The 19269-nt window shown below is 42.7% G+C and overlaps 2 protein-coding genes across 4 annotated transcripts in view; one reads left to right on the top strand and one right to left on the bottom strand.

Annotated features, from left to right (window-relative positions):
* intu (inturned planar cell polarity protein) overlaps positions 1-16255 on the top strand; it is a 17817-nt gene extending 1562 nt beyond the window's left edge. For both annotated transcript variants that reach the window (XM_023396751.2, XM_023396752.2), the window contains exons 2-17: positions 839-1440; positions 3114-3199; positions 6379-6594; positions 9033-9151; positions 9559-9648; positions 10330-10407; positions 10662-10845; positions 11150-11203; positions 11563-11625; positions 12342-12563; positions 13141-13233; positions 13347-13778; positions 14062-14156; positions 14289-14478; positions 14630-14772; positions 15446-16255. In XM_023396751.2, the coding sequence (XP_023252519.1) occupies positions 839-1440; positions 3114-3199; positions 6379-6594; positions 9033-9151; positions 9559-9648; positions 10330-10407; positions 10662-10845; positions 11150-11203; positions 11563-11625; positions 12342-12563; positions 13141-13233; positions 13347-13778; positions 14062-14156; positions 14289-14478; positions 14630-14772; positions 15446-15557 (2779 nt within the window). In that variant the 3' untranslated portion in view covers positions 15558-16255. The remainder of the gene's footprint in view (positions 1-838; positions 1441-3113; positions 3200-6378; positions 6595-9032; positions 9152-9558; positions 9649-10329; positions 10408-10661; positions 10846-11149; positions 11204-11562; positions 11626-12341; positions 12564-13140; positions 13234-13346; positions 13779-14061; positions 14157-14288; positions 14479-14629; positions 14773-15445) is intronic.
* On the bottom strand, positions 16143-19258 carry ino80b (INO80 complex subunit B). Of its 2 annotated transcripts, none has more exons than XM_023396768.2 (5): positions 18701-19258; positions 18076-18256; positions 17808-17965; positions 17319-17455; positions 16143-17206 (listed from the first exon to the last, which is right to left on the bottom strand). In XM_023396768.2, the coding sequence occupies exons 1-5, from the start codon at positions 18738-18740 to the stop codon at positions 16742-16744; spliced, it is 981 nt and encodes a 326-aa protein (XP_023252536.1). In that variant the 5' UTR covers positions 18741-19258; the 3' UTR covers positions 16143-16741. The 2 variants fall into 2 exon arrangements, with proteins under 2 accessions (XP_023252536.1, XP_023252535.1); XM_023396767.2 differs by having other exon boundaries at positions 17319-17491; positions 18701-19254.
* Between the last annotated feature and the right edge of the window lie 11 nt (positions 19259-19269).

The raw sequence follows: 19269 nt of genomic DNA on the forward strand, positions 1-19269 counted from the left end.
GGGGGGGTTACATTGTAGGTGTGAAATGTAGTTGTGGTATGTGGCTGCTCTAAGATCATTTATTTACACATATAATAGAAAGAAGGTTGGTTTGTACTTTGCTAAGGCAGTGACCAGCTTTGCCAAAGCGAGATTGTCATCTCATCCGTGCAGTTTCCATCTTTTGGGCTTTTCATAGCTCTGCAGAGGGTTTTCAGTTTGGGAGGTAAACCTTCATAAATAATTGCATGCTTCTTTCCATCCCGAGTAAATTTATGGACGTCATGTCAAAGCTGCCCACCACAGGTTCTGCTCTTCAAAGCAGGTTTAAAAGAAGAGAAACCAAAAGAAAAAATATCCATTATATACACTCCCTTTTGGTCAAACACGTGATGGTTTGTACATATAGTAGCTTTTAGTTTAGCTATTTTGTTTTTACATTGCACTATACACATGGGCAATAACTGAAGTAACTGTAAGAAAAAGAAAAATTTAATACCTCCTTCTGTCTCTCTGGAAACATGTTGGTTTGACTATTCACCAAATACTAAACTATGCATGGGGGATATTTAATTCCTCTCAGAACAGAAATGAATAATGTGGATATAATGGCAGGAAAGGCAAGTAAAGTACTGTGCATTTCACTCAGCAAGAACTGCCAAATAAAAAACATTTTGCCACTTCAGTGCAGCTTTTAAGACCAAGAATAGACAACATCTAGGCTACATCACAATCTCAAATAAGATCTAGTCCTGTATCATGTCTATCTCATCTCTCCTGCTCTACCCTCTCTCCCCAGTTTCATACTGCTGCTTTTAATACTAAAATCTCTCAATGCTTTTTTTTAATTTTCTCTCAGTGACTTGGAACCAGAATGGCTGGATGACATTCAGAAGAATGGCGAGCTTTTCTACCTGGAGCTGAGTGAGGGCGAAGAGGAGGCTGCACTGGCCCAGGTGAATGCCAATCAAGGTGTGTCCACTAATCATGTCCGCTTTAGCGAGAACGAAGCAGAGATCATCACAGAGCAAAAGAAGAAGCAGCGGTGCGGTTCACGGACAAAAGGCGAGCCCGCCCTTAAGAGGCTAGCCAGGATCTTGAGGAGGAAACGCCGGCCGTCTCAGCGTAGAGGAGGAGGCAAGGATGGGGGTAAAGACAACTCGGCTTTATCACCACCAGCATCCATCCTGAAGAACCAACCAGGCCAAAAGCAGGGTGTGACTGTTCAGCAGCAGCAGCTGAAGGAAGTATGTGTCTACCTCAACCCTAAACGTCTTGGAGGTTCATCAACACCTCTCTCTGACAGTGGAGGCCTATTGGAGGCTCTGCTCGGTGTGGTACATCGTCCCTCATGGAGCAGAGGACAGGGAGACCCTACAGTTGTCAGACACGAGGAAAGACTGACTGTTCATGGATTAATACCCAACAGCCCAGCCATCAAATATGGCCAAATCCTAATTGGTAAGATCATTATTCCAACAGTTAGCTGGTAGTTAACTATACAAAAGCATATACAGTATACAGAAAAGGTACATGAAGATCGTGTCAAGTTATAAATCTACAAGGAGCAGACATGTTATCAACCTTCTTAACTAGGGATGGTCTGTCCCTTCTAGTGTTCAGGAGGGTTTAAGAGTTTTATTTGGATAAAAATAGTATTTTTGTGACTGTTCTTTTGCAGAGGGTGATTTCTCCATTCTCAAAAATAAAACGTATTACCCTAAAGACCGGGAAATACAGCCATGCAGCAGATATGATTTCAATAACAGTCATCTGTAGAGTCATGAACCAACACTGACTCATTCATTTCCACACCACACAAATGCACTGCCAAAGCACTGGGCTGCAATTATTACTACATAGTCACACACAAATATTTCTTTAGAAAATAAGAGACCAAAGCCTAAACGATGAGCGTAACTCAAAACATCTAATCAAGTCAGCGGTAACCATGTAACTAAAGTAGATGAGGTATAATTTGTCAATGTAACTTACACAGATTTGTTTTTATTCTGAAGGAATATAGTGCAAGAACTAGGTCTGGAATTGAGGCTGCATTAGTTTTTATTTTCTGCGTCATGTCTATATTATAGCCAAGCTCTTTCAGTGTGTTGAATCCATAGTAACAACTTCAAAGTAATACAAATCATTATCAGAGTTTCAGTTTTCAGCTGTGTTGTAAAACCAAACAGTTCTTGTTAAAAATGTGTGTAAGATGTTTAATAGCTACCTCTCATGGCCAGCTCTGAGCATCAGCATCTACAGTATATTCAGTGTTTGTATGACTTTCAGCACAGTTTCGTGGACAAACTCTTGAGTGCTGGTTTGGCCCTATAGAAATGGTAATCTGCCTGTTTGAAAGCGGGGCATCTCTGAAGTGATTTTCCTCTATCTGGGCTAATCATTGGGCAGTTGTTACTAGCAGGCAGAGGAATGCCAGTTGTGCTTCACCACAAATGACTACCCACATGAGTTACTGTTTAGAGAAGCTTTTAAGGAGCACAGCTACATACTTAAACAATTAGAGTGTTTAAATACCTGAAATAGCTCTGTTACTGAGATGGTAGTGTGCCTCCCTGCACACAGGCAGGTGAAGCTCTTTACAGTGTCTCTAGGTCTCTGCAGGCCAGTGCAAAGGTCAAAAGCACATACAATTCATATTGAAGTGGTGCTCTTACTTACCATATAAGTCAAGTGAATATTCCTAACCCTAAACTGGGTCAAATGTTACGATAAATACAGCTTGACTGCAGATCAGTCAGTACTGGCTGTGTTGTCTTTCTAAATAACATGCAGTTAAATTTAAATGTGCTTTCTTGTTATAGAATCACACCAAAAAATGCAGCCATGCCGCTTTGTCACTTTGCAAACGCCAAAAATCTTTTGCTATCATGTCAGCATGCCTTGATTTTTGGTGTAATTCCTTCCCTTTCTTGTGGACATTTTTATACTTACCTGTGCATCAAGAGAATCCGCTGTCAGATCAGTGTGTGGCAAACCCATTTCTATGTAGGACTGTAAGCTGATTAGACATACACTAACAGCTATCATCTATTAGCATTAGTTATTTTGTATTTACTACTTGATTCAGGTCTGCTACATATAGATGTTCACTGTCTGTGTGCTGTGTCCAGGTGACGTGCTTGTAGCAGTGGACGATGTGGACGTGACCACAGAAAACATTGAGAGGGTTCTGTCCTGCATCCCAGGACCAACACAGGTCAGTGTTTGTGAATCTAAAAAATAAATAAAAAATCTGCTGCCATGCATTAAAACAAGTAGTTAATATCTCTGCTAGAACTGGATTATCTTTCAAAATCCTTCAAAACGCTGAACACGAACAGCTAACTGGAGCAGTAAATATAGACATTAAATTACTTTACTTAACACATCGGTTCTTCTAAGATGCTAAAATGTATATAGAAAGCAGAAGCCAGCACCGTTTAACATCAGAAAAACCCTCAATTACTGAGAAATGATCCTTTGATCGGTAGCTAAAAAATCCGTAGTCTGTGCCTCAGTTGTGCATTTACACCGAAAAGCAGACCATCAAAAAGTAGGAATTTGCAAATGACAGACCGTGATGGCGAGCACGGCGGATAGACGGGCCTGTGGAGTGACTCTTTTTCGGTGCCACAGGAAGCTGTTGTGGGATTGAAAGCTCAGCTGATTAGAAGATGTAGTCAGAAGCGAAATTACATCGTAGGGAAAAAGAGCGAAGGAGATTTTTTGGAAAAATACAACGTTCCTTAGGCACCACGATGACTTTCAAAAAACTTGAAATAGAGTTGTATTGCTGACAGAATGATTGTTTTGTGTGTGTGTGTGTGTGTGTGTGTGTGTGTGTGTGTGTGTGTGTGTGTGTGTGTGTGTGTGTGCAGGAGGGTGGTTTTTCTGTGTGCCAGCCCTCCCAGATGGAACGTAGACAGTACTTATTATGCTTGTGGGAGTAAATATTAGTATTAAAGTCAGTCCACCGTACCCTTTACTAACCCTGGACAAACTACAGTTACTCCTTCACATGTGTGTGTGTGTGTGTGTGTGTGTGTGTGTGTGTGTGTGTGTGTGTGTGTGTGTGTGCCCATCCATGAGCGAGCGCTAAATGACTGACATCAACAGACTGGAATTTTCAGAGAGCACACACTCCAGTCTAACCACATCCTTATTATTTATGATGAGAGAAAGTGCTGCATTTAGCCTACTCAGCCTCTTTATCCAATTATTTCCCAAATTTAGAGTTTGCCTATTTGAAAGTTTTCTGCCCTTTCTTCATGTCTGAATTTGTTTCCCTCAGCTCAAGTCTAATCGGAGCTATTTCCTGTGTCCTTTGTGAATCCTAAAGAACTGAAGATGCAGTAGTTTTAAATCCATTTCACAATCTTTGCCTCTCACTTCCCTCTTAGACTGCGAGTGAGCCAGGCAGGGTCACCCATTGAAAGGTACATCACATGGCGTTCCACCACTAATCGGCTCTTCTTTAATAATATCCCCCTGAAATTGGCTAAAATGGCTGCGAGCCCAGATGTAGGCGCCTACTGGAGAGGCGTGTGGCCTGTGGTTACTGCTGACAGGCCTTGGAGACTTCTGGGAGTGATCGTTGGATTAGAAAAATACAGTTTCAACATTTCTGACCAGAGAATAAGACCTTCAACATATTTGGTAGGCACCATATGGTCTAGGATTGAGAATAATGCAGAGCTTCCTGCTTCAGAAGCTATGTTCACAACACCTCATATACTGTATGTTTTTGGGCGTAACTAACTGATTTTCTTGGTTAGTTGCGCCACAAACCTTTTTTCTTCATTTCTATGTGTGGCGTGCTCAATAAATGGCACATTTTACATTTTGTGTTTCAGTCAAACAGCAGAATATAGTTGGGGCGCGGCCAGTAGAGACGGAGTGGTTAGAACAAGGTCCCTGGTGGTTTGAGGTCACATCCCAGCAGAACCTCCACTCTCCTGCCGGCCTCACAGCTTTTCTACCCAATGCCTCAGAGAGAGAAAACTCAGACCTACTGTGCTGCCTGTATAGGATATTTAAATATAATATATATTGATGAAATTAAAGTAGGAAAAAAAAAAGAACTGAAGTTCTGACAGAACTTTATTTAAAAAACAGAAGATTTCAGTCACTTGTGGTTCTGATTTACTTGAGTTGACCTCCGCTCAGCTCCACAGACGGCCTCTGTAGCGCTGACAGGTTTTCGGCCCAGAGTCAACACAATGTGTGACCTGCTATGCCACCACGGCGTGTCTATATATGAAGCCTTTCTTTGTTAGAAATTTATTTTAATGGGATTGTTGGGACCAGTCTGTACAAAGAACGACATGTGCATAACATGTCATTTTTTGGGGTATTACTAATATATACGTACATATATGTGAAAGTTCAGCTCATTCATCCAGGAGATTCAAAGTCTGTAGAAAGTTTTAATTAAAAGAAAAATGATATTCAGTCAGAACTCCAGTCCTGTGATTTAGATTCAACTTTCTCCAGACTTATGATGCATATTATCTTAATCTGCGAGGTCAACACACGACCTCTGCGAGTTATAACCGGACTCTGACTGACTGTACAAGAGTCAAATGACCGTTTTAACAGAGACGCCACAGAGCTGCTGTTTCTCATTCTGCCATGCATCTTGACTGCCTGTGTTTCCATGTGCGTGCCGGTTGGATTTCAACGCAGCTCTGTTTCTGTTTCCACTGTGACTCGCTGTGAATGACAATGTAAAATAAAACAGTGGGGTATGGAAAGTAAAAAAAAAAAAAACTACTGCATGAACGAGGGAAGATAGACCGTCTGTTGTCTTGCCACTGTTTCTTGGGCTTGCAGTGGTCTGGTTTTAATTTAGGCAAACGCACTCAGACAAGCGTACACATGCACACACACACACACACACACACACACACACACACACAGATCCTTGCTATTTGTTATGCTGCGGTTGGGTCTGGATGTCGGTGTCACTTTCTCTCTGACAATCGCCATCCTGCTATTCGCTTTTCTGCCTTTTCCCCTCAGTGAATGTTTAATGACTGAAGCTTTTCTTCCCTCTGGAGGAATGGCACACATGCACACCTCTACTTTCCTAAAACAGACATATGAGCTGTGTTAAAATCCCTCGCCAAGTATAATCATGTGGAGCCATAGTGACTGAATGAATGAAAACTCAGAGGGGGACTGGTGGGCAGGCTGATGCAGTGATATTATAACAGAATAGCTGCTTTTTCCCCCCATTTTCTGTCCTCCTTTTTTTATGAATTATTCTCCTTCCCACTACTTATCCCTTTCTTCTCGCCTCCTTTCCAATCCCTTGTTCCATTACTGGATTTTCACAACCGTCTCTCCTCCATTACCTCTCTCATTTTCCATCTCCCCTCCTGCCACATCTTCCAGGTGAGGTTGACCTTGGAGACAGTGGCTCCGGTGGACGGCAGCAGTGCTAGTGACACTTCATCAACCCGTAAGACAAAGGCCTCTCCGCCAGTCAGCCAGCTGGTGCGTCTGCTGTGGGGCGAGGACACCGCAGAACTCCAGATGTCCATAGGACACATCCCGCATATTGTCATGTACCTGTCGCTTAAACTGGACTCAGCATCGCCACAGGAGGAGGTCAGTTTGTATTAAAATGTATGAATGAATGACAAATAACACCACAAACCTTGATCAGACTAAAGACATGCGTCTAAACCTCAGTTTAAACCCATTTTGACAAGAACTAAAGTGCAGGAACTAGGACGGTATATCCATGTAGGTGTTTGTTTAAGATGACCACCGGTTAATGTTGAACTCACAGGACCCGAGCTACAACACAAAACAGTGTTTCATGTTGGAAAAGGCAAGTGCGCTTGACCAATCATTGACATTCAGCACAGCAAACCCCACCTCCTTAGTTCCCGCACCATGGGAAAGCGGGGGATATTTTGAAGGGCAGGAACTATGAGCCCAAGAGCTACATTTAGACGCTGATTCTTCCAGTCGAAATGCAGTTAAAGTTCCCAAGTTTCTAAAAAGGTTCCTGTAGTTCCTCCGGTGGAAAAGAAGGCTATTATTAAAAAGCATCATAGAGGGAGCACTGAAAAGAGCGGGCCACCTTCTGTGACAGTCAGGTGTGCAGTGGCTGCTGAGAGTGGAAAAATAAAGCTTAAATATTGCCAATAGATTTAACATAAGCAAAAATGACAGAATAAACAGAATGTAGAGGCTGTTGTAGATATTAAACCCTGCGTGACCACGTATTGTTCCACTCCTTTGAAAAGTAAATTGGAGAAAACAGTGAAACCTGATCATGACTTTATGGTCTAAGGTGACTCTGAGCACTTCGACAAAACACTTAAAAACACTGAACTATGCTGAACAGACTTGTTTTATTATCTACATTCTTACGAAGTGTATCCTGATACCTGAGTGTTAAGAATGACCTTAGTTGTGTTGGAAATCCCACGTCGAGGAGTTGGAAATCTGTCTCTGAATTTCTGTGATGTGAGTCAGATCCTTCAGAAAACTACTGCTCTGGACGGCTTCCATCGCCTGCGGGTGCTACTAACAGGAAACAGAGAGGACGAGGAGAGAAACGAGAGAAGTCAGGGAGCTCTGCCCCGAGCACAGCTCCTGTCAATAAATGATCCATCATTTTAAATCTGTGAACTTTATTCTCTCTAGGGGTGAATCCACACACTCCCCTTTTGGCTGAAGTGCAGCAGCCTATAAACAAAATAACATATTTCCTTTTTTTTAATTGGATCCATGCAAGGGGCAGTGTTTTATATCCCATAAGGTGGGCCACAGCTTGCCTCGTAGTAAAATGTTAATCCCAAAGTGTGTGTTTTCTTGCTCTGAGAAGCAAACCACACTCATTTGCTGACCGACACCTTCTACACTGTAATCACATTTTCCCTGCGGATGACTGTTGGCAGGTTTATGTTTTCTTTGTGGCTCTGCAGTTCCTTTTCATGTATTTGCAAGCCAGACTTTTTTCTTGTCTTGACCTAAACGACAGTGCAGATAGAGAGTACGGGTTGTCTGGAGCCACATCAGCCAGTGGTTGATTTTCTAAATGACAGTGCCGTGCTAGAACCCTCTAAACTCTGACTTTGATTTTTTAGTCCTTTGATTGCAGAGTAGCAGAAATTGGAGAGGGTTGTGCGGTGGTATTTTTGAGTTTCAACCGTGTGATGATTTGATGATGTGAGTATTTTTTTTTTTAACTTTGCTTGTACAGAAAAGATGTGGCTGAAGGGTTTTTCGCTGTGCTGGTTGTTGCTTCAGCAGCACTCACAGACTTTTAGCGGACTCCTTGTGCAAAGCTTTGACCCCCGAGGGTGAATATCCTCCGTAGACAGTTGCTTGTGCCTTTGTTCTGGTTGCCAAGGCTGTAAGGGGCCGTTCTTTCAAGGTTTTTATCCCCTCACCCGCCAACTCCGTCCTCTGACCCTTTCAGCAGCTCAGCTCTTACCCACCGTGTATCCTTCAAAGTCGCCAGCATGCTGGGAGGAATACTAATAGCACAACAATGCACTGAATGCACTCTCTTGTGCTCCAAGTGTTTTTTTTTCTGTGAGAATTGTTGCAGAAATAGAATTGCAGAAATAAATGTTCGTAGTACATCAAGGCAGAAGTACCAGTGTAATCATTTGAACATGAACTGGTGCACAGCCGGTTCCCAGAACACAGACAACAGTTTCCCAGAGCATTAGTTCAATTTCCTGAATCTGCTTTTTCTTTATTGTGGAAAGTCAACCATAAAATATTTGAGAAACATTCATCTTTCATGTGTTTTATGAAGATGGGTTTGACAGCTAAACTGAAACCAAACATTGTTGAGGTGACCGAACAAACATCCAGCGGTTCATCCATTCATTCTTCTTTGCTTGTCAACAATTCAGAGCAGACATAAATTTTGGTAACTGCAGCATCCAACAGCAGATATTTCACATTTTTACGTGACATTTTCTGTTGATAGGCTAACCAGAGCTCTTTCTCTCAGTCAGCGTATATAATTTTCAGAGCAGCACTTAAACCAGATATTTGTTTGTTTTTTATGTCTGCAGGAGGAGATCTTGTACCAGTACCCTGTGTCTGAAGCATCCAGCCAGCTGAAAGGAGTGAGAGGGATCTTCCTCACTCTGTGTGACATGCTGGAGAATGTCACAGGAGGGAGGATCATCAGGTACGGAAAGCAGCGTGGACAAAACACAGTAATATGCAACTTTTACAACTGCTACATGTCATGTCATTATAAACACTTAATGATCACTAATGTGTGTAAGTGTAAAATAAAGGGTCTAGATATAAAACAAAATTTGTGTCAGGACGGTGACTAAGAATTATCCTCATTATTGATTAATCTGCAGATTATTATCATTACATTGTTGTTGCTGTAAGCTGTAAATTCTCATGCTGTTAAGAGCAGTTTTTCCATCCCCTGGAAAAAACACAAAAATAAACATCTTCAAAATCGTCTTTCAAATCAAATCCTGTGGCCCATAAGGAGAGAAGCAGTGTGAAGACAAACAGACTTCACTGGTCTTTATATAACATATGATCCATTTTATCTCTCCTCTGTCTTCTCCTCAGTTCATCTCTCCTGCTCGGGAAACATCTGGTTCATGTGGGCTACTGGAAGGAAAGCAACAACCTGTTGGTCGTTGGCCTTCCTGCTGAGAGGTAGAGGGAGGCAGCACCAAACACACAAACATGCTACACACAGATTATTGAAATGTGGGATTCAGCCTCTGCCTGTGATATCAACAAACAAAGCAATCAACAGCAGAGACGCGCCCAGCGCTTGGCAAGAGTCTGTATGGCAGGTGGGAAAGATCCGACCACAAATCTGCAGGATATCGTTTTTTAAAATCTGGGCGATGATACTGGCGTTGCAATAAATTCTCAGAGTGTGACGTGTGCTCGAGAAATTAAGTATTTTTGGTGAAGAGGAAACATTTTAGAGCCTGATCTGTGAAAACAATTGGAAAGGGCCATCCGTTTTTCTCAATTTCAACTTGCACATGTGCTGGTTCTTGTCCTTTGCTGGCAGGATGAAAACCTCTTTAAGCAGCATGTGCTTGTAAAATGGCTCTTGAGATGAGTCATAAGCCACCTTCTCATTTTTAACAACCAGGTCAGCCCAATCAATCATCATCACGGTTGAGAAGTAACCGCAGTCATGCCTGAAGGTTCATGAATCGATTCTTGAGGAACACCCACATGTAGAAAAAAACAAAACATGTCTGAGCTGTTTTTCCTTGATGGCTCCGGGCTGTCAGTCCATATATCTGATAGGCATTAGATCTGCTGAGGCTGACATTTATCCAAGTCTGTGCTTGACATTTTTCCATTTCCCTCCAGGGTTCCTCTGCTGTATCTGCAGACGGTGGTGGGAGACGTAGTCCGGACACTAAAAGTGATGTACGGCTCTTTAGAAAGGTTTGTCAGTCTTTGCTTTCCTGTGGTCCTGCTGAGAGGCCTGGTTGAAGTTTCCCCTTTGCCATTTCTAATGCTTAATGAAAAAAATACCAGAATAAAAATAGTGCTTTCTACCAGATTAAAGGAAAATCTTTATACAAACCTTTCACTGTCTCTCTTAACTCCTTTTTTGCTCCCAAATACCCTTCCCTTCTTCTTTTTCTATTACCATTTATTCCCTGAGTGTGTTATTACGACCATTGTTCCCTCCACAGTGCGTTCTCTAAGGCGGACCACGCTCCCAGGTTGGACCATTTCTTCTGCCTGTTCTTCCAGCAGCTGATCCAGCCGTCCCGTCTGAGGGACGGCTCCTCGGCCCCGCCCCCCGACGTCTCAGGGACCCTTTTCCTCGACGGACTGCCAGCGGTCCGTTGGCTCACGCTGCCTCCGGAGATCAAGGTGCATTTCTGTGTGTGTATGAGAGACTGCTCCCTCAAGTACTTGAAGTTGGATGTTTTGAACTTGTTGCCTCGACCACAGCTATGGTGCCCTCTAGTGTCCTCTGTTAAAAATGACACATGATGTATGTAGCCGCCGGCTGGATCGAAATTAGATGAAATTGTAATGATTGTCATGAAGATATTGGATCAATGCCAGAGCAAAGACTATAAATATCACTGCAATAAACTGGACATATATAGTATCTTCGCCATTCTAATAATTAAATGCTCTTAAGCATCTATTTTATTCTCTCTGTGCACAGATGGAGGTGGATACTGTTCTTTCTGATTTTGAGTCTTCTGATTTTGGCGAAATGGTAAGACTGTAAAAACATGTTGTCAGTTACACACACTTTTACAACAAATAAAATCAGTCTTAAAACATAAATTACTTCTAAATTCATGCTGTTAGGACATTAGCTGAGACGCCATCTGTCTACTAGCTTTGGCAAAGGAGAGGAGAAGGTTATCCTATTTTTAGAAGCATGTGCATGTGTGTGTGCGCTGTGTGTATTTTTAATGAGAAGCTAATGAGGTCTGGTTTGTCCTTTGAATGTGCAGCATTAACTAACTGACTACAGAGGGATTATTGATGCTGGGAGCAGTTAAGTGAAGTAGACGCCATTATCGTTCCGAGTTGTTCTTGTATCTTTATCTCTGTCTTCATGTTTTGCAGTCAGAGGACTTTTTTGGCCTGAGGCGTCTGTATGTTATTCTTGGCTCCTGTTTGTTCTACAAGGTAGGTGTCGCAGTCAAAACAAACACACACACACACACATGCGTGCTTCAGTACCCGCAGCCTTATCATATCCATATCCTCCCCTGATGGTACCCCACCGTCTAGACAGCAATCTTTAAATGTCAACTATGAAAGACCCAGTTCACAGTAACTGTTTGCAGAAGATGGCCTTTCACACAAGATAACACAACGAGTCTGTCCTCTGACTCAGTGACAAATCATCAACCTAATCACTGTTAAAATATTAACTCGGTGGAAAAGGGAGAAGGAGGACAGTGAGCGGTAGACTGTGTTGCACCCTTTGTTTCAGAGGAGGTGTCTTTTAACTGAATTGACTTTTATACACATCCTTAAGTGCAAGATATGTTCATGAAAAAATCTACAAAAAGAGAAATTTTAACATTTAAAGTTTGATAAAGAAATAAATACATACATGTTTTCTTGTATTCATGTATTGCAATATACAGAGGCAATTTTGGACCTGTAGGAAAGGTGGTTTGTTTTATGTTCTGCACATTTAAAGGGCTTGAAGCTTTTTTAAATGGGGTTAAAGTCACCATACAAGTCAAACTACTCACTAATACTTTCTGCACAGATTTTAAAAAGGGCTTTTTTGACTCACTATATTGATGTTCTTTGCATTTATTCAGCTCTATAAAACAAATTTTCACTGTAAATGCTGATTTCAAATCATCCACATCCTCACCTCCTCCCAGTCCTACCTGATCGCCAACCATCTGCCTAAAGAGGACCTGCTGGATGTGTGCCTGTACTGCCAGCACTACTGTCTGCTGCCGCTGGCGTCCGAGCAGCGCGTGGGTCAGCTGGTCATCTGGAGGGAGGTGTTTCCCCAGCAGAGATCTAACGGCAGCAGCGACAGCACTACGCCGGGCTACAGCCAGCCACAGGGACGACACTTCCTCCTCATAGTGGGGCTGGTAAGCAGGCAGATCACTGACTGCTGAACGAAAGACAACATGAAGCAAGGAGATAGTCTGGACCAATGCTGCGTTCATGTCATATGGGATGGATGATGGAGGTCGAAATGATTCTAATGTTTACGACTTACGAGTGTTCACGTTATCAAACGACTCAAGTCGGCTGTATGATTGCAACATGAGGGTTATAAATACTGTGTGTTAACAATATAAGACTATCTCTGGCTAAATTGAGGCATCTACGTTAGCTTGCTGTTTTGTTTTTTTCTCCAAAAATCAGATATGAGCTATGTCATATGAGATATGAGCCTCCATAAAATTGTGACTGTCCCATTAAAAATTACGACTTTTGAAAATTCAAAATGTTGATGTGAGTTTTTTACTTGTAGAAAACTGGTAACAAAATCCAAAATGACATGAACCTGGCGTAATGCGTTCTTCTTACATCCAACTCCTGGCACTGGTACACTATCCTTTATGTTGTCTTGTTACGTCATCACCCAGTGTCTGTTTATTATTATGTTATTGATTCACTGTATAAATCATGTGTTTGCTTGTGTCTCTCTCTCCACCTCAGAGGCACTTCATGCAGTGTGTGCTGTTAGAAGCAGGCGGATGTGCTTCACCAGCTTTGGGCTCTCCAGGACCAGACTGTGTTTACGTGGATCAGGTGGACCTTGTTTGTTGAACTTATTTGTAATTTCTCGACATAACATGCATAGATTTTACTCATCTACATCATCTACAGGAACCAACTAAAAGTCTTTTACGTTCTGACGGCAGGTGAAGGCCACGCTGCTGCAGCTGGAGGTGTTGGAGGCAGGTATCCAAGAGCGTCTGAATGCTCCACCTGCTCCTTGCCTCTCCTGTGCCGACTGGTTCCTGCCTGCTGCCACCGCCCGTGACCGTCTGGACAGCCTGGCCTCTTCCTCCCCCGTTCTCAGTAAACTAGCCGGGGCGGTGAAAGGCTCCTCGTCAGGGTCCAGAGGCCGCAGCCTGTTTGGGGAGAAGTCCCGCAGGTCCAGCCCGCAGAGGAGTTTATCGGACAGCGGGAGTGAGGGGCAGATGGATGCTGGGTCAGGGTCCAGTTCGTCGATGGCTCCAGGCTTCAGTCCACATTCCACCCCGGACTCAGGGAGGAAGCTCGGGGGGCGACGGGATTCTCTGGGGTCTGGAGGGTCCGATGGAAGTGGAGGCAGCGGGGGCCTCTTCAAGGTGCAGTAGTGGTCAGACTTTAAATTTAAAATGAAATTTAGTGGAGGGTAAAGCCGCGGCCAGGGAACGAGTGATTCAACTTATAAGGGCATTTCCAGAAAATTTCTCATTGAAAGAATTTAATTGAATTGAATTGTTTTTTGTTTTACCTTTGATTGATATGGAGAAGTGGAGCGATGACTGAAGAGAGATGGGCGGGAAGGGTCTTGTAGGATGGACCTTGTACTTCTCATAATGTAATGGCAATGCTCTCGTTTACTCTGGTTGTGTGCTTTGACATCAGATTCCCCGGATGAAGCACCCGAACCCGTTCTACCTTGGTACCCTAAAGAAGACCCTGACTGAGAAGGAGACGGAGGAGATGTATAATACCATGAAGTAAGTGATGAGGAATAATCCCTCATTCATTCTAGACGTATGAGTAATTTATGTCAAAAACTAAAAACGCATTTGTTCTGAAACTATAAGCCCTCTCAGTAGCTGTATCTTTCTGTCCTGCGTTTGTGACAGACTAACCTCAGGTGCTGAGAACACCTTGTTCCACTACGTCCTGATGGAAACTGTTCAGGGAATCTTCATCGCTCCTACTCACAGAGAAGTGGCTCAGCTCAGCGGCTCCATTCACCCACAGCTCATCCGCAACTTCCACCACTGCTGCCTCTCCATACGGGCTGCGTTCCAGCAGAGCCTGCCAGCCAGGGTGACTCATGTTATACTGTTGTACACGAATGTGGTCTCAACCTCAGACAATATCTCACGTAACTGTACAGTTCACACCAATCAAAAGAAGAAGAAGTGTTTAAGTGAAAGTCACCTAATGGGATGAATCAGTGTGATTTTGTTTCCTGCAGGGTCGTCGGGCAGCAGACAGGCCTCAGGGCGGTGGTTGGGGTCTGGGGCCCGTGAAGGAACACGGGGTCCTGTTCCAGTGTAAACCGGAGAACTGGACCGACCAGAGGAAACCTGCTCCCACCATGACTTACTGGGTCATAGGGTACGTTACAGTGGCTACTGGCAATTGGATATTGTAGATAATAGAAAAGAATTAGATAAAGTTGACTTAGATCCATATGCAGCCGCCATGTCTGCATTTCATCTTAGAGCAGCACTTTTATTTTAAACTTTCAATGAAGCGTAACAGTTGTTCGGTTATCACCTCAGTGTGCTGTGTTATGACTGAAATGAATCAGCAGCACTGCACAGTGTTTTAGCTGAAAGGGAGGGAGGGAGGGAAAACTGTCTCTTATTGAACTGACTGACAATATTTTGCATTTTTAAAAGATTTTCAGTTTTCTTGCAGTATAGCCACGTTTTATACTTTAAGAATGAAAACACAGTATAACTGAGTATTTTTTGACTGTGGTTATGAAGGTCATTATCCTCCCATTATGCAGTGCACAAAGGAAATGGAGGAGCTGCTCCCAGTTGGAGAAAAAATACTTAACATCTCAAAAAATAAGATGAGTCAGTTTGACATTCAGTGGCAGGAGTATCATTTCCTGTTAGAATAAGATTATGTTAGAGATTAGTATGTAATATAATTGGGTCACAGCATGGGCTTTTTGTACTATTTTTGTAAAATTTTCTGCAGTTCCACTCTGAATATGGATTCAGCCGTTTATCTCCATCTGAAGTCATTGTCTCTCATCTTTTTCTTTGACTTTCAGACGGATGTTGCTCGAGCCCGTCCCTCAGGAATTCTACGTCTGTTTTCATGACTCAGTGGCAGAGGTTCCTGTGGAGATGGCCTTCAGACTCTCCTTCGGCCTGGCCTTGTGATGCGTCATCTATCTTTAGATTAAAGTGACAAGGAGATTTGTTGATATAATGAAGCATCAGTTGCATTCTCAGGAAAACGCCTCCGACTGTGGTGCTTGTGGAAAGCACCTGAGAGGGAACACGTGGGAACTTTATGCTGGTTTCTGTGGGATAATGTAAAATGGGTCTACGTGGAATCTGACTCTTCCAACGTGCCTCCATTTTACAGATGACTTTCTGCAGATAACAGCAGAGCATGACCATGGCCTTACAGCAGTGATAAGCAAATAGCAGGCCGGCTGCTGGCCTCAAGTTCAAACCAGGACGTTTTTGTGCCTTGTTGTTCAACCAGGTAACATGTTCCACATCAAAAGCAGTTCTGGGCTGAACAGAGATGTTTGTGTTTATGAAAAGCCACTCAATCAGTGAATACCTCAGACATGTTGGTGTAAACCTCTGATAAGAGCAGACAAGGCCTTCCTTCGCCCTGACAGTTTGCTGCCTCTGAGTTTACAAAGCTGGACCAATAAAAAAATTATGCTGCTGCACACATCTCCAACAAAGCAAATAAGGCTATATTGATATTTTCACAAATTATATGCAGTGTTGGGAAGGAGTTTCATTTATTAATTTAAGTATGTTTGTATAGTTTTGTATGGAAATGGTTTCATTTGTTACCAAAATGAACATTGTTTGAGATTAAAAAACATTTTTCATTCTCCAGTCTTTCAAACTAATCTGTCTGTCATAGATGACCCTTGTCAGTCTTTAAGCATAATTTACACATTAAAAAAATAAGACGCTCAAGCCGGTGGAAACAATATTACTATGTCTCAAAACTTGTACAAAAATATGGGTTTTATGTAGTCTTCAAGAAGTCATAAATATTGAATGTTTGTACACAGATTTTGATATCATAATTGAATTGTGTAACCAGCATCACTGCAGGGAAAGCCATTATTATTAATATAACACCACAAAACAATTAGATAAAAAGTAAATCCACATTGGACTTGGATTCTGAGTCCTGAAAAGATTTAGGCTTGAAGTGTAAAGTTCAATTTATACCTTCCACATGTATGTGGTCAAAGAGTATCCGTGTAACGTAAATTTCATCAAGAATTTACGACCATGCGGACTCTGGGCACCTCATCGTATCAGCTTGGGACAAGCATAACTACAATCGATACCTGTCCCTCTTAAGTTCAGGCTGCACCCTGCACAAGCAGCAGGTTCCTCTTGTAACACTCAAGGCTGCAGAGAGGAACCCCAGTCTTTGAGCAGGAGTATTTCTTCAGGTTGTCGCAGCCGCTGACCCCGCAGCTGACCCGGGTCGGAGGCAGAGGACAGGGAGGTACCGGGTCCGGAGCAGGAACCCCTGTGGGAAAGGAGATGGCCATGCCCTGGACAGAGTCACTATATCGGATCATGGGGCACTGGTTCTGCTTGGACTTCTTCTCCTTCATGCTTTTGATCTTGGCCTTGCTGGTTTTTGTCAGTCTCTCTATTGTCTGGTTCTTATTTTCTTCTGCTTTCTTAGCGGCCTGCAGGCGTCTCTTTCGAGCTCGTTCCTCCCGTTTCTGCATCATCTCTGCGGTCATCTCCTTCTCCTTGTAGCCCATGGGGAGCTCCAGGAGAGGCTGGCTCTGCTGCTTGTGCAACAGGGCTTTCTGAACAGGAACAACATCAAAAAAAGCAATCAGGGATAAATGTTTAAAGCAATTTTCAACACATCATCAACAGGGGATTGAAGTACTTATCTTTCCTGTTTCTGTTTCTCACCTGTCTGGCTGTGAGCAGAGACTCATCGACCTCTTTCTTCAGCTCTCCATTGTCGTCGAGCTCTCCCTTCTCCAGAGCGTCCAGCCACCTCTCCTCCTCGTCCACAGGCCCACCCAGCATGGAGTCTGAATCCATGTCTGGCATAGGGGATGTAGCGAGGTTACTGTCTTCGTCTGATACAGGACAAACAAGATAAACATGGATTTATTGTCCAACAGAGGACAAAAAGTGGTCTCTTTTTTTTTTAAATTTTGACCAAGATAAAACAGAAAACTTAACATTAAGATAATTTGCATTCACTTTGCTTTTGTGGTCTTTTTGAAAAGTAAATCATTGGTAATGTTATGATGACCAGATTTAAAAAACAGACATTTCACTCAACCCAAGTTACGTAAAAAATGTGTCACTTAACTTAATACACTGTCATAACAGGACAGGAATATCACCTCCAGATCCAGTAAATATCTATCTACTTTACTCGTCACTTACCCAGCCAAGCCCGATATTGCTCCAGAGGCACAGAAGGCTCATCGTCGTCATCATCATCGTCGTCGTCTTCGTCATCATCATCAACGTCAACATTATCAATGATCATCAATGGAGAGGGAGGACGGGCCACACCGGGATGCACAGTGAAGGTGGGAACACTGGTAGAGACAACAGGAAAACAGACCATGAAATGATTGTGTACTGGTCAAACTGACAAATGAGCACTGACACAGCTGAGGCCACCTTCATCTTCATCATCACAGCTCACCTCTTGGTCCCCAGCGTCTGTCCTCCCAGTTTGATCTTGAGTCGGAGCTGTGGAGGAGGCCGAGGAACCACGACAGGCTCGGGCTCCGGGGCCTCAGTGAAGCTGTGATGCTTCCTCTTGTGCTTCTTGTGTTTTTTGTGTTTCCGCTTGTGAACGCTGTGCAGGCTAGAGCTGCCTTCACCTGCAGAGGACAAGATGGAAAACATAGGTATTATAAGCATGTAAGAACTGTTTAAAATATGTCTCAAATTTGAAGCATTTCTTTACTCTAATTAACTGTGCAATTTAAATTTACCATTTCCAGCTATATCCCTAAGACAATTCAGTTGTATAATTAGTTGCCAGTGTATTATGTCTGTCAAACCTCAAACTATAAACCGCTGCAATAAATCCTGCTTTCACTAAAGTTATAATGTTCAGTTTTTTGTTGAAATTGTTTAAGAGAGATGTGGATATAACTCTTAGGTCATCAGTTTTTCCCCTCATTTATATCAGTAAGGGTTAACTAAATATTATATTAGGTGTATCTAGAAAACTGATAATTAAGAGTATATTTCAGCACAGGGAAAACACAACCATGGCTATCGAAATGTACAAGTCAATGTCAATAATCTTGCATACTCACCGAGAAACCTGGGGTGAATCATGTCTTTTCTTTTCCCCATTGAAACGACGACAGGAATGTTAACACCAAGGACAAAACAGCCAGTCTGCAGCTCTACATGCCAGCTAAGATCTCAGAGTTATCTAGGAAACCAACCTCACAACTCTGAACTGCTTAACAGACAGAAACACACCTGATCCCTTTCAACTCAATGCAACATGAATGCAGACAGCAACCGTTGCAATTATTTGAATGCACGTAGAGCGTGTTTCTCCGTTAGCTAAGTCACGAGAGCGTATTTTCCTTTCAGCGTATTTCTATGTATTTATTCAGTTAATTGTAAGAGCGTAACTTGGAAGAAGTCGTCAGCTTTTTACTTTACCTTATTTAGCCGAGATACCACTCTCATTTGCTAGCATACATTCATCGCTTACAGCTAACGTTAAAAAGCCCATCGCAAAATGACCAATTTGAGGGGAAACACGTGGCACAGACTGCAAACCTCGAGAATTTTTGACCGTAATTAGTTAAAATAAAGCAACAAAGTTTGTCATACGTAGTTAGCACAGCTAAGCTAAGCTAACAACACG

The sequence above is a fragment of the Seriola lalandi genome, unplaced genomic scaffold (assembly GCF_002814215.2).
Source record: "Seriola lalandi dorsalis isolate HSWRI2012SDOR001 ecotype SW California unplaced genomic scaffold, Sedor1 jcf7180002054983, whole genome shotgun sequence".
Taxonomy (NCBI): Eukaryota; Metazoa; Chordata; class Actinopteri; order Carangiformes; family Carangidae; genus Seriola; species Seriola lalandi.

What these genes read in the sequence shown, in the direction of transcription:
- ino80b (XM_023396767.2), bottom strand. Translation starts at nt 18,740, where the DNA reads ATGGGGAAAAGAAAAGACATGATTCACCCCAGGTTTCTCG. An exon ending in GATTCACCCCAGGTTTCTCG is followed by an intron (nt 18,257 to 18,700) that starts GTGAGTATGCAA and finishes TGTCCTCTGCAG; the next exon opens with GTGAAGGCAGCTCTAGCCTG. An exon ending in GCAATATCGGGCTTGGCTGG is followed by an intron (nt 17,492 to 17,807) that starts GTAAGTGACGAG and finishes GTCCTGTATCAG; the next exon opens with ACGAAGACAGTAACCTCGCT.